Below are 17,995 nucleotides of genomic sequence, written 5' to 3' on the forward strand. Positions count from 1 at the left end.
TCACCTCTTGGAGCTCCTCCTTGACATCGACCCCCATCGACCGCAGCCGGAGCAGATTCTGCATCTTTTCCTGGAGTCGGGACATTTCCCTCTGTTCCTTTCTAGCTTTCTGGGTGCCTTTGAGGATGAAAAACCTCTTGATGCTTCCCTTGATCACTTCCCACCAGTGTGTCAGGGACTCAAAGAGGGGTTTCACGGTTCTCCAACCTTTGTAATCCCTCTTGAGCTCCTCAATGTTCTCTGGGGTCAGCAGTTGCACATTTAGCTTCCATGCCCCCCTGCCCACCCTCAGGTCTTCCTCCAAGTGGCAGTCCGCCAGTAGGAGGCAGTGGTCAGAGAAGAACACCGGCTTGACGTCGGTGGATCTGACTGTGAATGCACGGGACACAAACAGGAAGTCTATCCTGGAACGAATGGACCCGTCTGGCCGCGACCAGGTGTATCTACGCTGCGCTCCGTCTGCAGGGTTGCTGAAGACGTCGTGCAGCTTGGCATCCTTAACTGTTTCCATCAGGGATCTGGACGTAGCGTCCAATCTGCTTCCGGCCCTGCCGGATCGTCCAGCCGCATCGATGATGCAGTTGAAGTCCCCGCCCAGAATGACCGGCCTGGAGGTCGCCAGCAGCAGTGGGAGCTGCTGAAAAACCTCCAGCCGCTCAGCCCCTTGTGCCGGGCCGTACACGTTAATTAACCGGAGTGGAGCGTTCTTGTACATTACGTCTGCTACCAGGAGTCGCCCGCCCACCACCTCCTTGACCTCGGAGACGGTGAAGTTGCCTCCCCGCAGCAGAATACCCAGGCCGGAGGAACGAGAGTCGTTTCCGCCCGACCAGATCGATGGCCCGTGGGACCACCATCGTGACCATTGCCTGTAGGAGCTGAGGTGCGGTATCGCACACTCCTGCAGAAACAACAGGTCAGCTTTGACCTTGGCTAGGTAGTCCAAGGTCGCAACACATCGCGTAGTAGATTTAATGCTACGCACATTTATGGATACAATCTTTAAACCCATATTAAAGCATTTATTCTCCTACCAAACCCACTGTCTCTGAGAGTCCCAGACCTTTAGTCTGCTCCTTCATACCCGTAGTGAGCTCAAATTCCTTCACTTTGGATGGGCTGAGGTAGATCTCCTTGGCCGTGTTCTGCTCCAGTGGCATCTGGAGGTTCACGTAGTGAGCGGATTTTGAGATGACCTTTGCTGGAGAAGCTTCTCCAAAACTCACCCCCTCTGGGGGGTTGCTGTTCCCGGCTTCCTGGAGCTGGGGTGCGATGATTGCCTCACTGCTCCCAGATTCCAGGGGCTGTGGTGCACTGGCCTCCTCAGGTTGCAGGCAAAGTTGGGGTGCGTTGGTCTCCTTGTTGTCTCCAATTTTCTGGAGCTCGGGTGTCTCGTCCTCCAACGCCCTGGAGCTTTGCCGCCTCTTCTGTCCTAAGATACTAAATGCTTTATTAACTGCTCTCTCAACATGCCCTCTCACCATCAATGACGTGTACACCGAGGTCCCTGTGTTTCTGCACCACCATTAGAGGCTCTCCCTTTATTTTATACAGATAAAGTCGGTCAATTGTTTGTGCATTGTTTCATCATGTTTCCACATTTCAGTGACAAATGTTGAAATGTTTACTCCACACCCACAGGGTTTCATCTGTTTAAAGCCACAAACAGAAAGATCCAGTTTTGTCCTGGAGTTTGAGGCAAATCAGCTTTCAAAATGATGCAGAGTTTCAGCCAATGAGGGAGATCCGGGCTCAGCCCCGCCCCCCCATTCACTCCAATTGGTTGGAGGGCCAGCTGCTCCCGCTCGGTCCTCCAACCGCGCCCCCTATTCCTATTGGTCCGGAGCCGCCGTCAATCATTTCCCAAAAATTAATCTGGAGCATGCGCACTGCGGGTAATGGCGATGGGAAAACGGTTGTTTGTCTCAGCTTCAGGCGGTAAGAGAATTTGCGGAGTAGAGGGAGAAACGGAGCCGGTGGGTGGACAGGGCGGGTTCGTAAATACACGATGCGGCTCTGAACTCAGAATAAGAAGCTAGTGATGCGGAGTTAGTATCTGTGGGACGGAGGCTGCGGGATTGCGTCTCCAGCGATAGGCCCGATTAACGGCCGTTATCTTTACCGGGTCAATTTGGAGCAGGGCGCATGCGCGGTCATATCTGTCCCTGTCAGCAGGAGGAGAGAATATTGTGAATTTCTATCCGGGACTGACAGGGATGGGTTTTGGAAACGCCTTTTACAGGGGGTTAGAAGGGGAGGATATACACACAGCAAACTAAAACCAAACATCACATTAAGATCTGACTTGAGTCACTCCATTCATCAGCCTTTGAGTTTAAGTATTGAGTTCCAGGTCATTAACACTCACTTTGTGAAATTTCGTCCTCATAGAATCACACAGTGCAGAAGAGGCCCTTTGACCCATCGAGTCTGCACTGACACGTGAGAAACACCTGACCTACCTACCTACCTAATCCCATTTACCAGCACTTGGCCCATAGCCTTGAATATTACGACGTGCCAAGTGCTCATCCAGTTACTTTTTAAAGGATGTGAGGCAACCCGCCTCCACCACCCTCCCAGGCATCACATTCCAGACCTTCACCACCCTCTGGGTAAAACTGTTTTTCCTCACATCCCCCCTAAACCTCCTGCCCCTCTCCTTGAACTTATGCCCCCTTGTGACTGACCCTTCAACTAAGGGGAACAGCTGCTCCCTATCCATCCTGTCCATGCCCCTCATAATCTTGTACACCTCGATCAGGTCGCCCCTCAGTCTTCACTGCTCCAACAAAAACAACCCAAGTCTTTCCAACCTCTCTTCATAACTGAAATGTTTCATCCCAGGCAACATCCTGGTGAATCTCCTCTGCAACCCCTCCAGTGCAATCACATCCTTCCTATAATGTGGCGTCCAGAACTGCACACAGTACTCCAGCTGTGGCCTCACTAAGGTTCTATACAACTCCAACATGACCTCCTTACTTTTGTAATCTATGCCTCAATTGATAAAGGCAAGTGTCCCATATGCCTTTTTCACCACCCCACTATCATGCCCCTCTGCCTTCAGAGATGTATGGGCACACATGCCGATGTCCCTTTGTTCCTCAGAATTTCCTAGTGTCATGCCGTTCATTGAATACTTCCTTGTCAAATTACTCCTTCCAAAGTGTATAACCTCACACTTTTCAGGGTTAAATTCCATCTGCCCATTTGACCATCCCATCTATATCTTCCTGTAGCCCAAGACACTCAACGTCACTGTTAACCACCCGGCCAATCTTTGTGTCATTCGCAACCTTACTAATTCTATCCCCCCCACATAGTCAACTATGTCGTTTTATATAAATAACAAATAATAGGGGACCAAGCACAGATCCCTGTGGTACGCCACTGGACACTGTCTTCCAGTCACTAAAGTATCCTTCTGTCATTACCCTCTGCCTCCTACAACTAAGCCAATTTTGAATCCACTTTATCAAATTGCCCTGTATCCCATGTGCATTTGCCTTCTTTATTAGTCTCCCATGTGGGACCTTGTCAAAGGCTTTGCTGAAATCCATATAAACTACATCAACTGCACTACCCTCATCTACACACCTGGTCACCTCCTCAAAAAATTCAATCAAATTTGTTAGGCATGACCTCCCTCTGACAAAGCTATGTTGACTATCCCTGATCAAACCTTGCTTCTCCACGTGGAGATAGATACTCTCCTTCAGAACATTCTCGAATAGTTTCCCTACCACTGACGTGAGACTTACTAGCCTGTAGTTCCCTGGCTTATCTCTATAACCCTTCTTAAATAGCGGAACCACATTAGCTGTTCTCCAGTCCTCTGGCACCTCCCCCGTGGCCAGAGAGGAATTAAAAATTTGGGTCAGAGTCCCTGCCATCTCCTCCCTTGCCTCCCTCAGCAGTCTGGCACACATCATCTGGACCTGGATATTTATCCACTTTTAAGCCTGCCAACACCTCCAATACCTTGTCACTCCCTATATCAATTTGCTTAAGAACCTCGCAGTCTCCCCGAGTTCCATACCTTCATCCTCATTCTCTTGGGTGAAGATGGATGTGAAGCATTCATTCAACACTCTAGTGATGTTCTCTGGCTCCACTCATAGATTGCCCCCTTGGTCCCTTATGGGGCCTGCTCTTTCCCTGGTAATCCTCTTCCCATTGATATACTAATAGAATATCTTGGGATTTTCCCTACTTTTACCAGCCAGAGCTTTCTCATATCCCCTCTTTGCTCTCCTAATTGCTTTCTTAAGCTCCATCCTGCACTTTCTGTACTACACTCATGCCTCTGCTGATTTGCTTCCCTTGTACCTGCTAAAAGCCTCTCTTTTCCTTCTCATCATAGCCTGAATATCTCTGGTTATCCATGGTTCTCTGGGCTTGTTACTCCTTCCTATTACCCTAGAGGGAACATGTTGAACCTCTACCCTCCCCATTTCCTTTTTGAACACCCCCCACTGCTCCTCTGTAGATTTCCGCACAAGTAACTGTTCCCAGTCTACCTTGGCCAGATCCTGCCTTATTTTACGAAAATCCACTCTCCCCCAATCCAAAACATTTTTTTTGCAACTTGTGGATTTCTTTGTCCATAACAAACTTAAACTGTTGTGGTCACTATCGCTAAAATGCTCGCCCACCACCACCTCAGCCACCTGTCTGGCTTCATTCCCCAGAATTAGGTCCAGCAATGCACCGTCACTTGTTGGACCCTCTACATATTGACCTAAAAAATTCTCCTGTACACATTTCAAGAAATCCACTCCATCCAAGCCCTTAACACTATATCTATCCCAATTAATGTTGGGAAAGTTGAAATCACCTAATATATTTACCCTATTGTTATTGTTTTTCCACACCTCCACAAATTGTGCATATTTGCACCTCAATTTCCCGCTGACTATCTGGGGGTCTATAATAAACACCTAACAATGTGGCTGCCCCTTTTTTATTCCTAAGCTCTACCCACAAAGCTTCGTTCGATGCCCTCTCCAAGATATCATCTCTCCTTACTGCAGTAACTGACTCCTTAACACATCCCCCCTGTTGATCTTACCGATAATCTTAAATCTGTGTCTGTGATACTTTTATTTCTGCCCTCCCCAATCACCTATCTGTCATTGTTTAACTTCCTTTGTCTCTAATAATGGGTGTATATTAGCTTTGTATAGTATTGCACTGTTATTTCTGTCGACTGTGTCTAAATGAGGTTTCCACGGCCACCCATCCCCTGACCATGTGCTGCTGACTTACCGGCTTTATCTTCCCACAGTATCTTTCATAATCAGGAATTGTTTTTCCTGCACTATAGTCCATTCCTCTTCCACTTCTGAGCTTATTTTAAACATCAAATTCTGCACTGTTTTTATTCCCCGTAATTCATTCTGCACACCCTGAAATGTTGACTCTTTTTCTCTCTCTACAGATAGTGACTGAGCTGCTGAGAATTTCCAGCATTTTCTCTTTATCTTTCAGATTTCCAGCAGCCGCAGTCTGTTGCTATTATTTTATTGCAGGCATTGCTCACAAAACCGAATCTGGGAACACAGTCGGGCCAGGTCAGAGACGATTTGTTGCAGGGTGGGCGTTGATGGCTGAAGTCCATCCTTGGCCTCCAGTGTAGGTCCTGTTTCATTGAATCGTAGAATCATGGAATCGTTACGATACAGACGGAGGTTATTTAAGGCTGTCCCGCCAGTGCTGGCTCTTTGCAAGAGCAAATCAGCTAGTCCCACTCTCCTGCCCTTTCACTAACAAGACCAGCAACAGATATTACCCATCCCCAGTTACCTGTGGAGAGGATGATGTTTGATCTTCTTGAACCGCTGCAGTCCGTGTGGTGAAGATGCTCCCACAATGCTGTTAGGTAAGGAGTCACAGGGTCTTCACCCAGTGATGATGAAGGAACAGCTGTTTATGTCCAAATCAACAACAATGTGTATTTATATAGCACCTTTCATGTAATAGAACATACCAATGTGTGTTCACAGGAGTGTTATACAGCAACATTTCACACTAAACCTACATAATGAGATGTTAGGGCAGGTGACCAATAGTTTGGTCAAACGTAGTTTTTAAGGAGTATCTTAAAAGAGGAAAGTGAGGTGGAGAGACAGAGAGGTTCATGGAGGAAATTCCACAGCTTTTGGCTTTGGCAGCTGAAGGCTTGACCACCAAAGGTGGAACAATTCACAGAATCACACGGCCCATCGAGTCTGCACCGACACGTGAGAAACACCTGACCTACCTACCTAATCCCATTTACCAGCACTTGGCCCATAGCCTTGAATGTTATGACTTGCCAAGTGCTCATCAAGGTACTTTTTAAAGGATGTGAGGCAACCCGCCTCCACCACCCTCCCAGGCAGCGCATTCCAGACCGTCTGGGTAAACAAATTTTTCCTCACATCCTTCCTAAACCTCCTGCCCCTCACCTTGAACTTATGTCCCCTCGTGACTGACCCTTCAACTAAGGAGAACAGCTGCTCCCTATCCACCCTGTCCATACCCCTCATAATCTTGTACACCTCGAGCAGGTCGCCCCTCAGTCTTCTCTGCTCCAACAAAAACAACCCAAGTCTATCCAACCTCTCTTCAAAACTGAAATGTTTCATCCCAGGCAACATCCTGGTGAATCTCCTCTGCACCCCCTCCAGTGCAATCACATCCTTCCTATAATGTGGCGACCAGAACTGCACTTAGTACTCCAGCTGTGGCCTCACCATGTTGATCTCCCTACTTTTGTAATCTATGCCTCGATTGATAAAGGCAAGTGTCCCATATGCCATTTTCACCACCCCACTAACATGCCCCTCCGCCTTCAGAGATCTATGGACACACACACCAAGGTCCCTTTGTTCCTCAGAACTTCCTAGTATCATGTCGTTCGATGAAAACTTCCTTGTCAAATTCTCCTTCCAAAGTGTATCACCTCACACTTTTCAGGGTTAAATTAAAATCGGGAATGTTCAGGATGTCAGAATTAGTGGAGTGCAGATATCTCAGAGGGTTGTGAGGCTGGAGGAGATTACAGAGATAGGGAGGGGCCATGGAGAAATAAGGATATAAGGATAAGAATTAAGAAAATAAGGATGAGAATTTTAAAACTTAGGTTCTTCTTAATCAGGAGCCTTTGTAGGTCAGCGAGTACTGGGGTGATGGGGGTACAAGATTTGGTGTCATGTTTACAGGGAGGCTGAATGTGGGAGGACGGCTGGGAGTGTTAAGTGGAGAGGTGACAAAAGTACGGATGAGAGTTTCAGCAAAAGATGAGCAGGGACTCGGGCAGAGTCGGGCGATGTTACTGAGATGGGAATGGGCGGCCTTGGTGATGATGCATATATGTGGTTTGAAGCTAATTTTTGGGTGAAATATGACCCAGTGGTTGTGAACAGGCTGGTTTGGCCTCAGACAGTTACCAGGGAGAGGGATGGAGTCAGTGGCCGGGAAGTGGAATTTGTAGCGGGGACTGAAGACAATGGCTTTGGTCTTCCCAATACTTAAATAGAGAAAATTTCTGTTCATCTAGTGCTGGATGTCAGACAAGTCAGGACGGTGTGTGACTTGGAGGAGAACATGGAGGTGATGGTGTTCACATACACCTGCTATCTTGGCCCTTCTAGGTGGTAGAGGTTCAGGGTTTTGGAGCTTCTGTCAAAATTCTGGTTGAGTTGTAATCCCTCTTTTTCAACCCTTGCCTCTCCCACCTAACCCTTCTCTCTCTTGTTATGTTCTCCAATCTAGACCAGTGTCTTGTGTATGTCCAGACTGGGTGGCAGATTCCCTTCCCTGAAGGACATTAGTGAACCAGTTGGGTTTTTATGACAATCCAGCAGTTTTCATTGTCACTTTTTCCTAGTGCCGGCCCCACAAATTACCAGATTCATTCAGCTCAATTTCACAAACTGCCCTTGTGTTTTTGTGGGTTCTCTCTCACTCCCTTTTCTCTGTTTTCAGTCAATTTCACAGGGTATTAGGAGGGGAGGATTTGCAGTCGGGAAACTGAAACCAAACATCAGAATCTGACAGAGTTGCCCAGCTTATTGTAACCTGAATATCATTGGAATTTGAACATGGTCGGAGAAAGCACCGTTCACAGTGGAGAGAAACCGTACACGTGTTCTGTGTGTGGACGAGGCTTCAGTCAGTCATCTGGCCTGTCAAACCATAAATGCAGTCAGAATGGGGAGAAACCATGGAAATGCAGGGACTGTGGGAAGGGATTTAATTACCCATCAGAGCTTGAAAATCATCAGCGAGTTCACACTGGGGAGAGGCCATTCACCTGCTCTGAGTGTGGGAAGGGATTCACTTGTTCATCCACGCTGCTGAAACACCGACGAGTTCACACTGACGAGAGACCTTTCAAATGTCCAAACTGTGGGAAGTGCGTTAAAAGTTCCCAGGAACTGACAGCCCATCAACGTGTCCACACTGACGAGAGACCGTTCAGGTGCTCTCACTGTGGGTCTGGGTTCAAGACATTATCTGTCCTCAATGTACACCAGCGAATTCACACAGGAGAGTGGCCATTCAGCTGCTCTGAGTGTGGGAAGAGATTTGCTCACTCATGCCATCTGCTGACACACCAGCGAGTTCACACTGGGGAGAGACCTTTTAAATGCCCAGACTGTGGGAAATGCTTTAAAAGTTCCGTGGACCTGATGCTCCATCAACGTGTTCACACTGATGAGAAACCGTTCAGGTGCACTCACTGTGGAACTGGGTTCAGACACTCATCTCAACTAACTGTACACCAGCGCATTCACACTGGGGAGAGACCTTTCACCTGCTCCGACTGTGGGAAGGGGTTCACTCAGAAATCCAACTTGCTGACACACCAGCGCACTCACACTGGGGAGAGACCGTTCATCTGCTCCGACTGTGGGAAGGGATTCACTCAGTCATCCACCCTGTTGGCACACCAGCGAGTTCACACTGGGGAGAGGCCGTTCACCCACTCCGAGTGCGCAAAGGGATTCACTCAGTCGTCTGCCCTGTTGACACAGCAGCGTGTTCACACTGGGGAGAGACCATTTACCTGCTCCGACTGTGGGAAGGGATTCACTCAGTCATCCAATCTGCTGATGCACCAGCGAGTTCACACTGGGGAGAGACCGTTCACCTGCTCCAAGTGTGGGAAGGGATTCACTACCTCATCCAACCTGCTGAGACACCAGCGAGTTCACAAGTAACTACAGTGATTGGATTTTTCTGTGATTCACATCCAGGACTGAACTATGTCATTTGGTCTGTTTCTGCTGATGTTAAACTCCATGCCAATTATAGGGGTTAGTATTCTGGATAAAGTCAAATAAATCAGCCTTATGTTAAACATACAGTGTGTCGAGTCTTTGTAACATCTCCAACACAAGTTAGACCCTTTTCAAGTGCTCTCCCTCTCTCCTATCTCCCCTCTTGTCCTCTCAGAGCTCATCCTATCAATGAGACCTGCCTTCTACTGCCTTGACCCTATTCTCACGAAACTGCTGACCATCCATTTTCTTCATGTTAGCTGATATTGTTAATGGTTCTCTTTCTCTTCTCTGTCCCACTCACCTTAAAATCCACCACCATCACCCTCCTGAGAAGAAACAAACCTTTACCCCACCATCTTTGCAAACTACCGTCCCATCTCCCAAGGGGAGGGCCCACCATCCGTGGTTAACCAAAAAGGTTAAATACAGTGTCAAACTTAAAGAAAAAATATGTAATCACACAAAGATGTGCGGCAGGTCAGAAGATTGGAAAAATATAAGAACAGCAAAGGACGATCAAAAGATTAATAAGGAGGGAAAAATTAGAGTATGAGAGAAAGCTAGCTCGTAATATAAAGACAAATAGTAAGAATTTCTGTAGATATTTAAAAAGGAAAAGAGTGACTGTTAGTCCTATAGAAAGTGCATCTGGGGAATTGATAATGGAAAGTAGGGAGATGGCAGATGAATTAAACAGGTATTTTGCTTCAATCTTCAGTATAGAGGGCACAAGTAACATCCTGGAAATAGTTGTAAATCAGGAAATTGAAGGGAGGGAGGAACTCAGGAAAATTACAATCACCGGGGAAATGGTATTAAGCAAATTGTTGGGGCTGCGGGCTGAGAAATACCCAGGTCTGGATGGACTTCACCCTTGAAAGAAGTGGCTAGTGAGATCGTAGGTTTTAATTTTCCAAAATTCCCTAGATTCAGGGAGGTTCCATTGGACTGGAAAATAGCAAATGGTATTCAAAAAGGGAGGGAGACAGAAAGCAGGAAACTACAGGCCAGTTGGGGTAATATCTGTCATAGGGAAAGCATAAAAAGCTATTATTAAAGATATTATAGCAGGGCACTTAGAAAAATTCAAGGCAATCAGGCAGAGTCAGCATGATTTTGTAAATGGGAGATCATGTTTAACCAATTTATTGGAGTTCGTTGAATGGGCCACATCTGCTGTCAATAAAGGGGAACTGCTGGATGTATTGTATTTAGATTTCCAGAAGGTATTTGATATGTGCCATATCAAAGGTTATTGCAGAAAATAAAAGCTGATGGTGTAGGGGGTAACATATTGGCAAGGATAGAAGATTGGCTAGCCAACAGGAAGCAGAGAGTTGGCATAAATGGGTCTTTTTCTGTTTGGCAGGATGTGATGAGTGGTGTGCCACAGGGATCAGTGCTGGGGCCTCAACTTTTTACAGTTTACGTAAATGACTTGGATGAAGGAATGGTGGCTAAATTTGCTGACGACAAATATAGGTAGGAAAGTAAATTGTGAAGAAGTTGTAAGGAGACTACATGTCATAGATAGGTTAAGTGAGTGGGCAAAGATCTGGCAAATGGAATATAATGTCAGCAAATGTGAAATTGTTCATTTTGGCAGGAAGAATAAAACAAGCTTAGCTAAATGGTGAGAGATTGCAGAGCTCTGAGATTCAGAGGGATCTGGGTGTCTTAGTGCATGAACCACAAAAGGCTAATATGCAGGTACAGCAGGTAATAAGGAAAGCTAATAGAATGTTATCATTTATTGTGAGGGGAATTAAGTACAAAAATAGGGAGGTTATGCTTCAGTTGTACACAGCATTAGTAAGACCACATCTGGAATATTATGTACAGTTCTGGTCTCCTTATTTAAAGAAAGATGTAAATGCATTAGAAGCAGTTCAAAGAAGCTTTACTAGACAAATACATGGAATGGGTGGGTTGTCTCATGAGGAAAGGTTTAACAGGTTAGGCTTGTATCCACTGGAATTTAGAAGAGTAAGAGGCGACTTAATTGAAATCTTTTAAGATCCTGAGGGATCTTGACAGGGTGGATGTGGAGAGGATATTTGCTCTTGTGGGAGAATCTAGAATGAGGGGTCACTGTTTAAAAATAAGGGGTCGCTCATTTAAGACAGAGATGGGGAGAATTTTTTTCTCAGAGTGTGGTGAGTCTTTGGAACCCTTCCTCAAAAGGTGGTGGAAGCAGAGTCTTTGAATATTTTTAAGGCAGAGCTAGATAGATTCTTGATAAACAAGGGGGTGAAAGGTTACTGGGAGTTGGTAGGAATGTGGGGTTGAGGTTACATTCAGATCAGCCATGATCTTATTGAGTGGCGGAACAGGCTCGAGGGGCCGAGTGGCCTACTCCTGCTTCTAATTCATATGTTCATATGTAGGACCTGGATTTGATCAGCATTTAAGTGTAAGCATTAAGTTCCAGGTTATTACCACTTGTTGCAAAAAATTTCTTCCTCGCATCCTCCCTGTAGATCTTGTGGAAAATTTGAAATCTGTGTCCCACAATCCTTTTACAGTCAAATAATGGGAACAGCTGTCCTTTGCCTACCTTACCTAAATCTATTATAAACTTGTACACCTCTGTCAAATCTTCCTTTCACAGAATCACAGTGCAGAAGAGGCCCTTCGGCCCATTGAGTCTGCACCAACACGTGAGAAACACCTGACCTACCTACCTAATCCCATTTACCAGCACTTGGCCCATAGCCTTGAATGTTATGACGTGCCAAGTGCTCATCCAGGTACTTTTTAAAGGATGTGAGGCAACCCGCCTCCACCACCCTCCCAAGCAGCGCATTCCAGGCTGTCACTCTGGGTAAACAAGTTTTTCCTCACATCCCCCCTAAACCTCCTGCCCCTCACCTTGAACTTATGACCCCTTGTGACTGACCCTTCAACTAAGGGGAACAGCTGCTCCCTATCCACCCTCTCCATGTCCCTCATAATCTTGTACACCTCGATCAAGTCGCCCCTCAGTCTTCTCTGCTCCAACGAAAACGACCCAAGTCTATCTAACCTCTCTTCATAACTTAAATGTTTCATCCCAGGCAACATCCTGGTGAATCTCCTCTGCATCCCCTCCAATGCTTTGCTTCAAGGAGAGCAACCTCAGTTTTACCTGCCTAACAATGTGACTATAAACCATCATCCCAGAACCATTCTGGTAAATCTCCTCTGCACCCTCTCAAGGACCCTCACATCCTTCATAATGTGTGGTGATCACTGGTTTGCACAGACCCAGATGTTCTGTGTTTGTGTCTGATGTCATCACACATCAACAATTACACGGTGACATCACCCCCACTCCCCGGGTATTTCCTCAACTGGGAGATTTTTCTCTGACTCCAGTACTTTTGATATCTTTTCAGCTGCAGGGTCCAGCAGGAGATTTTAATATTGAAAAGAGTAAAATTGTTTCAGAGGTGAGTATTTTGACTGTTCATCTGCAATTTAAATCTTTTAGTGCTCTGCTCTGTTGTCTGTGAGAGGTTCCATGGCTCTGGGGCTGGTGTGGCTCCTTTGTAGTGGATCTGAATCCATGTCCATCCATTGTTCCATTTCAGCTCTGCCTTATCTCCCTGATCACCTCTCTGCCATGGTCTAACTTCCTCTGTCTCAAATAATGGGTGTGTTTTAGACGTGTTTAGCATTTTACTGTTACTTCTGCCAAACATGTCGAAATGAGGTTCCCACCGCTGTCCATCCCCTGACCATGTGCTGTTAGTTTACCAGATTTATCTTCCCAGAGTATCTTTCAGAGTCAGGAATTGTTTTTCCTGCATTATAGTCCATTTCTCTTCTGCTTCTGAGCTTATATTTTCCATCAAGCTCTGCACCATTTTTATTCCCTGTAATTCATTCTGTACACACTGAAATGTTAACTCTGTTTGTTTCTCCGCAGTTACTGCCTGATCTGCTGAATATTTCCAGTATTTGCTCTTTTTGTTTCAGATTTCCAGCAGCTGCAGTATTTTGCTATTATTTTGTTGCAGACGTCGCTCACAGAACTGAGTCTAGAATCACCAACAGACTAATTCAAAGCTGGTTTGTTGCAGGGGAGGCATTGGTTGTAGAAGTTAGTTCCCTAGCCTTCAGTGTAGCTCCTTTTTCATCGAGTCATTGAATCACTGATTAGTTACAATACAGACAGAGGTCATTCAGCCCATCCTGCCTATGCTGGATCTCTGCAAGAGCCAATCAGCTAATCCCATCCCCTTCCCTTTCACGAACAAGACCAGCAGCAGATATTACCCATCCCCAGTTACCTGTGGAGAAGATGATGTTTGACCTTTTTAAACCGCTGCAGTCCATCTGGTGTAGATGCTCTCACAATGATGTTAAATAAGGAGTTACAGGATTTTTACCAAGTAATGATGAAATGTTCAAAATCAACAACAGCAATTTGTATTTGTAAAACACCTTTCATGTATTTGACCTTTCCAAGGTGCTGCACAGAAGTTTTATGAATCAGGAGCCTTGTAGGTCAGTGAGCACAGGGGTGATGGGTAAACAAGACTTGGTCTGAGTTGGTACACGGGCAGCAGAGCTTTGGATGACCTCACGATCACAGGGAGGTTGAATGTGGGAGGCAGCAGATGAGCTGAGACTGGGGTGGAGTTAGGCAATGTTACTGAGGTGGAAGCATACAGTAATAGTGATGTTGCAGATATAGAACCATAGAAAAGTTACGGCACAGAAGGAGGCCATTCAGCCCATCTTGTCTATGCCAGCCCGAGGACACCCAGGTGCCCTTTCTAATCCCACCTTCCTGCACCCGGCCCATAGCCCTGCAGCTTACAGCAATTTAGGTGCTGTTCCAGGTACTTTTTAAAGGAGTTTAAAGTTTCTGCTTCTACCACCAACTTGGGCAGTGAATTCCAGACACCCACTACCCTCTGTGTAAAAAAGTTCTTCCTCATGTCCCCCCTACACCTTCTGCCACTTATCTTGAATCTCTGTCCCCTGGTTCTAGACTTCTCCACCAAGGGAAACAATTTTATCCTGTCCACTCTATCTATTCCCCTCATAATTTTGTACACCTCCATCAAGTCACCTCTCAGCCTTCTTTGTTCTAAGGAAAATAACCCCAACCTATCCAATCTCTCCTCGTAGCTACACTTTTCTAACCCTGGCAACATTCTTGTCAACCTCCTCTGCACTTTCTCCAGAGCTATTACGTCCTTCCTGTAATGTGGTGACCAGAACTGCACACAATACTCCAGTTGTGGCCTCACCAGTGTTTTATACAATTCCATACGTGGTTGGAAGCTCAATTTGGGGTGAAATATTTCTCCATTGTTGCGAATAGTCTGGTTCATCCTCAGTTTTCGGCGAGAGGGATGGAGTTGATGGTTAGGAAGTGGAATTTGTAGCGGGGACTGAAGACAATGGATTTGGTCTTCCCAGTATTTAAATGGAGGAAATTTCTGTTGATCCAGTTCTGGATGTCAGAGAAGTCAGGATGGTGTGTGACTTGGAGGGGAAACTTGGAGATGGTGGTGTTCACATAGACCTGCTATCCTTGTCCCTCTGGATGATGGAGGTTGAGGGTTTGGGAGGTTTTGTGAAAGTTCTGGTTGATTTGTAGATATGTAAAATCCTTCTTCTTCACCCCTTGCCTCTCCCACCCCACAGCTTCTCTCTCTTGCTCTCTTCTCCTATCGAGGCTGGAGTCTTGTGTTGACCAGTTTGGGTGGCAGGTTCCCTTCTCTGAAGGACATTAATGAACCAGTTGGGTTTTTATGACAATCCAGCAGTTTTCATGGTCACTTTTTCCTAGTGCCAGCCCCACAAGTTACCAGATTCACAATCTGCCTTTGTGTTTTTGTGGGTTCTGTTTCTTATTCTGTTTTAAATCAATTTCACAGGGCATTAAAGGAGAGGATTTGCAGTCGGGAAGCTGAGGCCGAACATCACATCAAAATCTGACAGAGTCGCCTAATTTATCATAACCTGAATACCATCGGATTTTGAACATAGAAGGAGAAAGCATGATTCACAGTGGGGAGAAACCGTATACGTGTTCTGTGTGTGGACGAGGCTTCAGCCAATCATCTGACTTGTCAGAACATAAATGCAGTCACAACAGGGAGAAACTGTGGAAATGCAGAGACTGTGGGAAGGGATTTAATTACCCATCTGAGCTGGAAAGTCATCAGCGAGTTCACACTGGGGAGAGGCCGTTCACCTGCTCTGAGTGTGGGAAGGGATTCACTTGTTCATCCCACCTGCTGCAACATCGACAAGTTCACACTGACGAGAGACCTTTCAAATGTCCAGACTGTGGGAAGTGCTTTAAAAGTTCCTGGAAACTGACTGGCCATCAACGTGTTCACACTGACGAGAGACCATTCAGGTGCTCTCACTGTGGGACTGGGTTCAAGACATTATCTGACCTCACTGTACACCAGCGAATTCACACTGGGGACAAACCATTCACCTGCTCTGAGTGTGGGAAGAGATTCACTCAGTCATCCCACCTGCTGGCACACCAGCGAGTTCACACTGACAAGAGACCTTTTAAATGCCCAGACTGTGGGAAGTGCTATAAAAGTTCCTGGGATCTGATGTTTCATCAACGTGTTCACACTGACGAGAGACCGTTCAGGTGCTCTCACTGTGGGACTGGGTTCAGGCGATCAACTGATCTGATTGTCCACCAGCGAATTCACACTGGAGAGAGACCATTCACATGCTGTGAGTGTGGGAAGAGATTCACTCGGTCATCCACTCTGCTGGAACACCTGCGAGTTCACACTGGGGAGAGGCTGTTTCTCTGCTCCGACTGTGGGAAGGAATTCACTTGTTCATCCAACCTGCTGACACACAAGCGCACTCACACAGGGGAGAGGCCATTCACCTGCTCCGACTGTGGGAAGGGGTTCATTCAGTCATCTCACCTCCTGACACACCAGCAAATTCACACTGGGGAGAGGCCGTTCACCTGTTCTGAGTGTGGAAAGGGATTCACTCGGTCATCCACCCTGCAGGAACACCAGCGAGTTCACACTGGGGAGAGGCCACTCACCCGCTGTGACTGTGAGAAGGGATTCACTTGTTCATCCAACCTGCTGACACACAAGCGCACTCACACTGGAGAGAGGCCATTCACCTGCGCTGACTGTGGGAAGGGGTTCGCTCGGTCATCCAACCTGCTGACACACCAGCGAGTTCACACTGGTGAGAGACCATTCACATGCTCCGAGTGTGGGAAGGGATTCACTCGGTCATCCATCCTTCTGGAACACCAGCGAGTTCACACTGGGGAGAGGCCGTTCACCTGCTCCAACTGTGGGAAGGGATTCACTCGGTCATCCCACCTACTGACACACAAGCGCACTCACACTGGGGAGAGGCCATTCACCTGTGCTGAATATGGGAAGGGGTTCAGTCAGACATCCACCCTGCTGATACACCAGCGAACTCACACTGGGGAGAGGCCATTCACCTGTTCTGAGTGTGGGAAGGGATTCACGCAGTCATCCAACCTGCTGGTACACCAGCGAATTCACAAGTAACTATAGTGATTGGATTTTTCTGTTAATCATATTTGGGATGAGCCATTGTTCATTGGGGTCTGTTTTTGCTGATGTTAGTAAACTCTAGCCCAGTTATTGTAGCTAATACTATGGATAAAAGCCAAATAAAAGAGCTTTGTGTTCAACACACAGTCTGTTGAATCTTTTTCATAAACTAACATGAGTTTGTTCCTTTTGAAGTGCTCTCCCTTTCCCTAGTATCATCCACACTCACCTCCAACAACAAGTGTGAGGAACTCGTGGAGCTTCTTCATCACTAAGATTGAGACAAGCTGATCAACTGCCTCTGCTGTTTCACTCCCACTAGCTCAATGGGACAAACTGTCCGTAAAGTTCCCCCTTGTCTAAGCCCTGAATTTGCATCTTTCTCCAGCCTCTCTCCTATCTTCTATCTCCTTCAGTGCTCATTTTGTCCATGAGACCTGCCTTCTGCTCCCTTGACCCTATTCTCGCTAAACTGTTAGCCATCCATCCTCCCCATGTTAGTTGATATTGTTAACAGTTCTCTCTTTTTTGATACTGTCCGTCTCACCTTTAAATTCATTGTCATCATCCATCCTAAAAAAAACTCTCTAACCCACCGTTTTTGCAAACTACCACCCCATCTCCAACCTCCCTTTTCTCTCCAAAGTCCTTGTACGTGGTGTTCCCCAAGGATCTAGCCTTGGTTCCTCCTATTCCTCATCTACAGGCTGCCACTAGGTGACATCATCCAAAAGCACCGTGTTAGTTTTCACATGGACACTGACAATGCCCAGCTCTACCTCCCCACCATCCCTCTCCATTCCTCCACTGTTACTAAATTATCAAACTGCTTATCCAACATCCAGTACTGGATAAGCAGAAATTTCCCCCAATTAATAATTGGGAAGACCAAAGCCCAATTTGAACCCAAGATGACATTCTGACCACATATCTAACCATCACGACATACCAGCTATTTCAATCTCCATAACATTGCCTGTCTCCACCCCAGCTCATCTGCTGCTGAAACATTCATCCATGCCCATGTTACCTTTAGACTTGACGATTCCAATGCATTTCTGACCAGCCTCTCATGGAAATGTGAGATCATCCAAAACTCTGCTGCCCATGTGCTTTCTCACACCAAGTCTTGTTCACCCATCACTCACTGACCTACACTGGCTCCTGGTCAAGCGATGCCTCAATTTT

The 17,995-nt window shown here is 46.5% G+C and overlaps 1 protein-coding gene across 1 annotated transcript; it reads left to right on the top strand.

Annotated features, from left to right (window-relative positions):
* The first annotated feature begins 1,874 nt into the window (after positions 1-1,874).
* Positions 1,875-16,947, top strand: LOC144697426 (uncharacterized). The gene is made up of 4 exons (XM_078569401.1): positions 1,875-1,938; positions 5,444-5,884; positions 7,975-9,208; positions 15,286-16,947. The coding sequence occupies exons 3-4, from the start codon at positions 8,091-8,093 to the stop codon at positions 16,799-16,801; spliced, it is 2,634 nt and encodes an 877-aa protein (XP_078425527.1). The 5' UTR covers positions 1,875-1,938; positions 5,444-5,884; positions 7,975-8,090; the 3' UTR covers positions 16,802-16,947.
* Positions 16,948-17,995: the final 1,048 nt, after the last annotated feature.

The sequence above is a fragment of the Cetorhinus maximus genome, chromosome 23 (assembly GCF_964194155.1).
Source record: "Cetorhinus maximus chromosome 23, sCetMax3.hap1.1, whole genome shotgun sequence".
Lineage (NCBI taxonomy): Eukaryota > Metazoa > Chordata > Chondrichthyes > Lamniformes > Cetorhinidae > Cetorhinus > Cetorhinus maximus.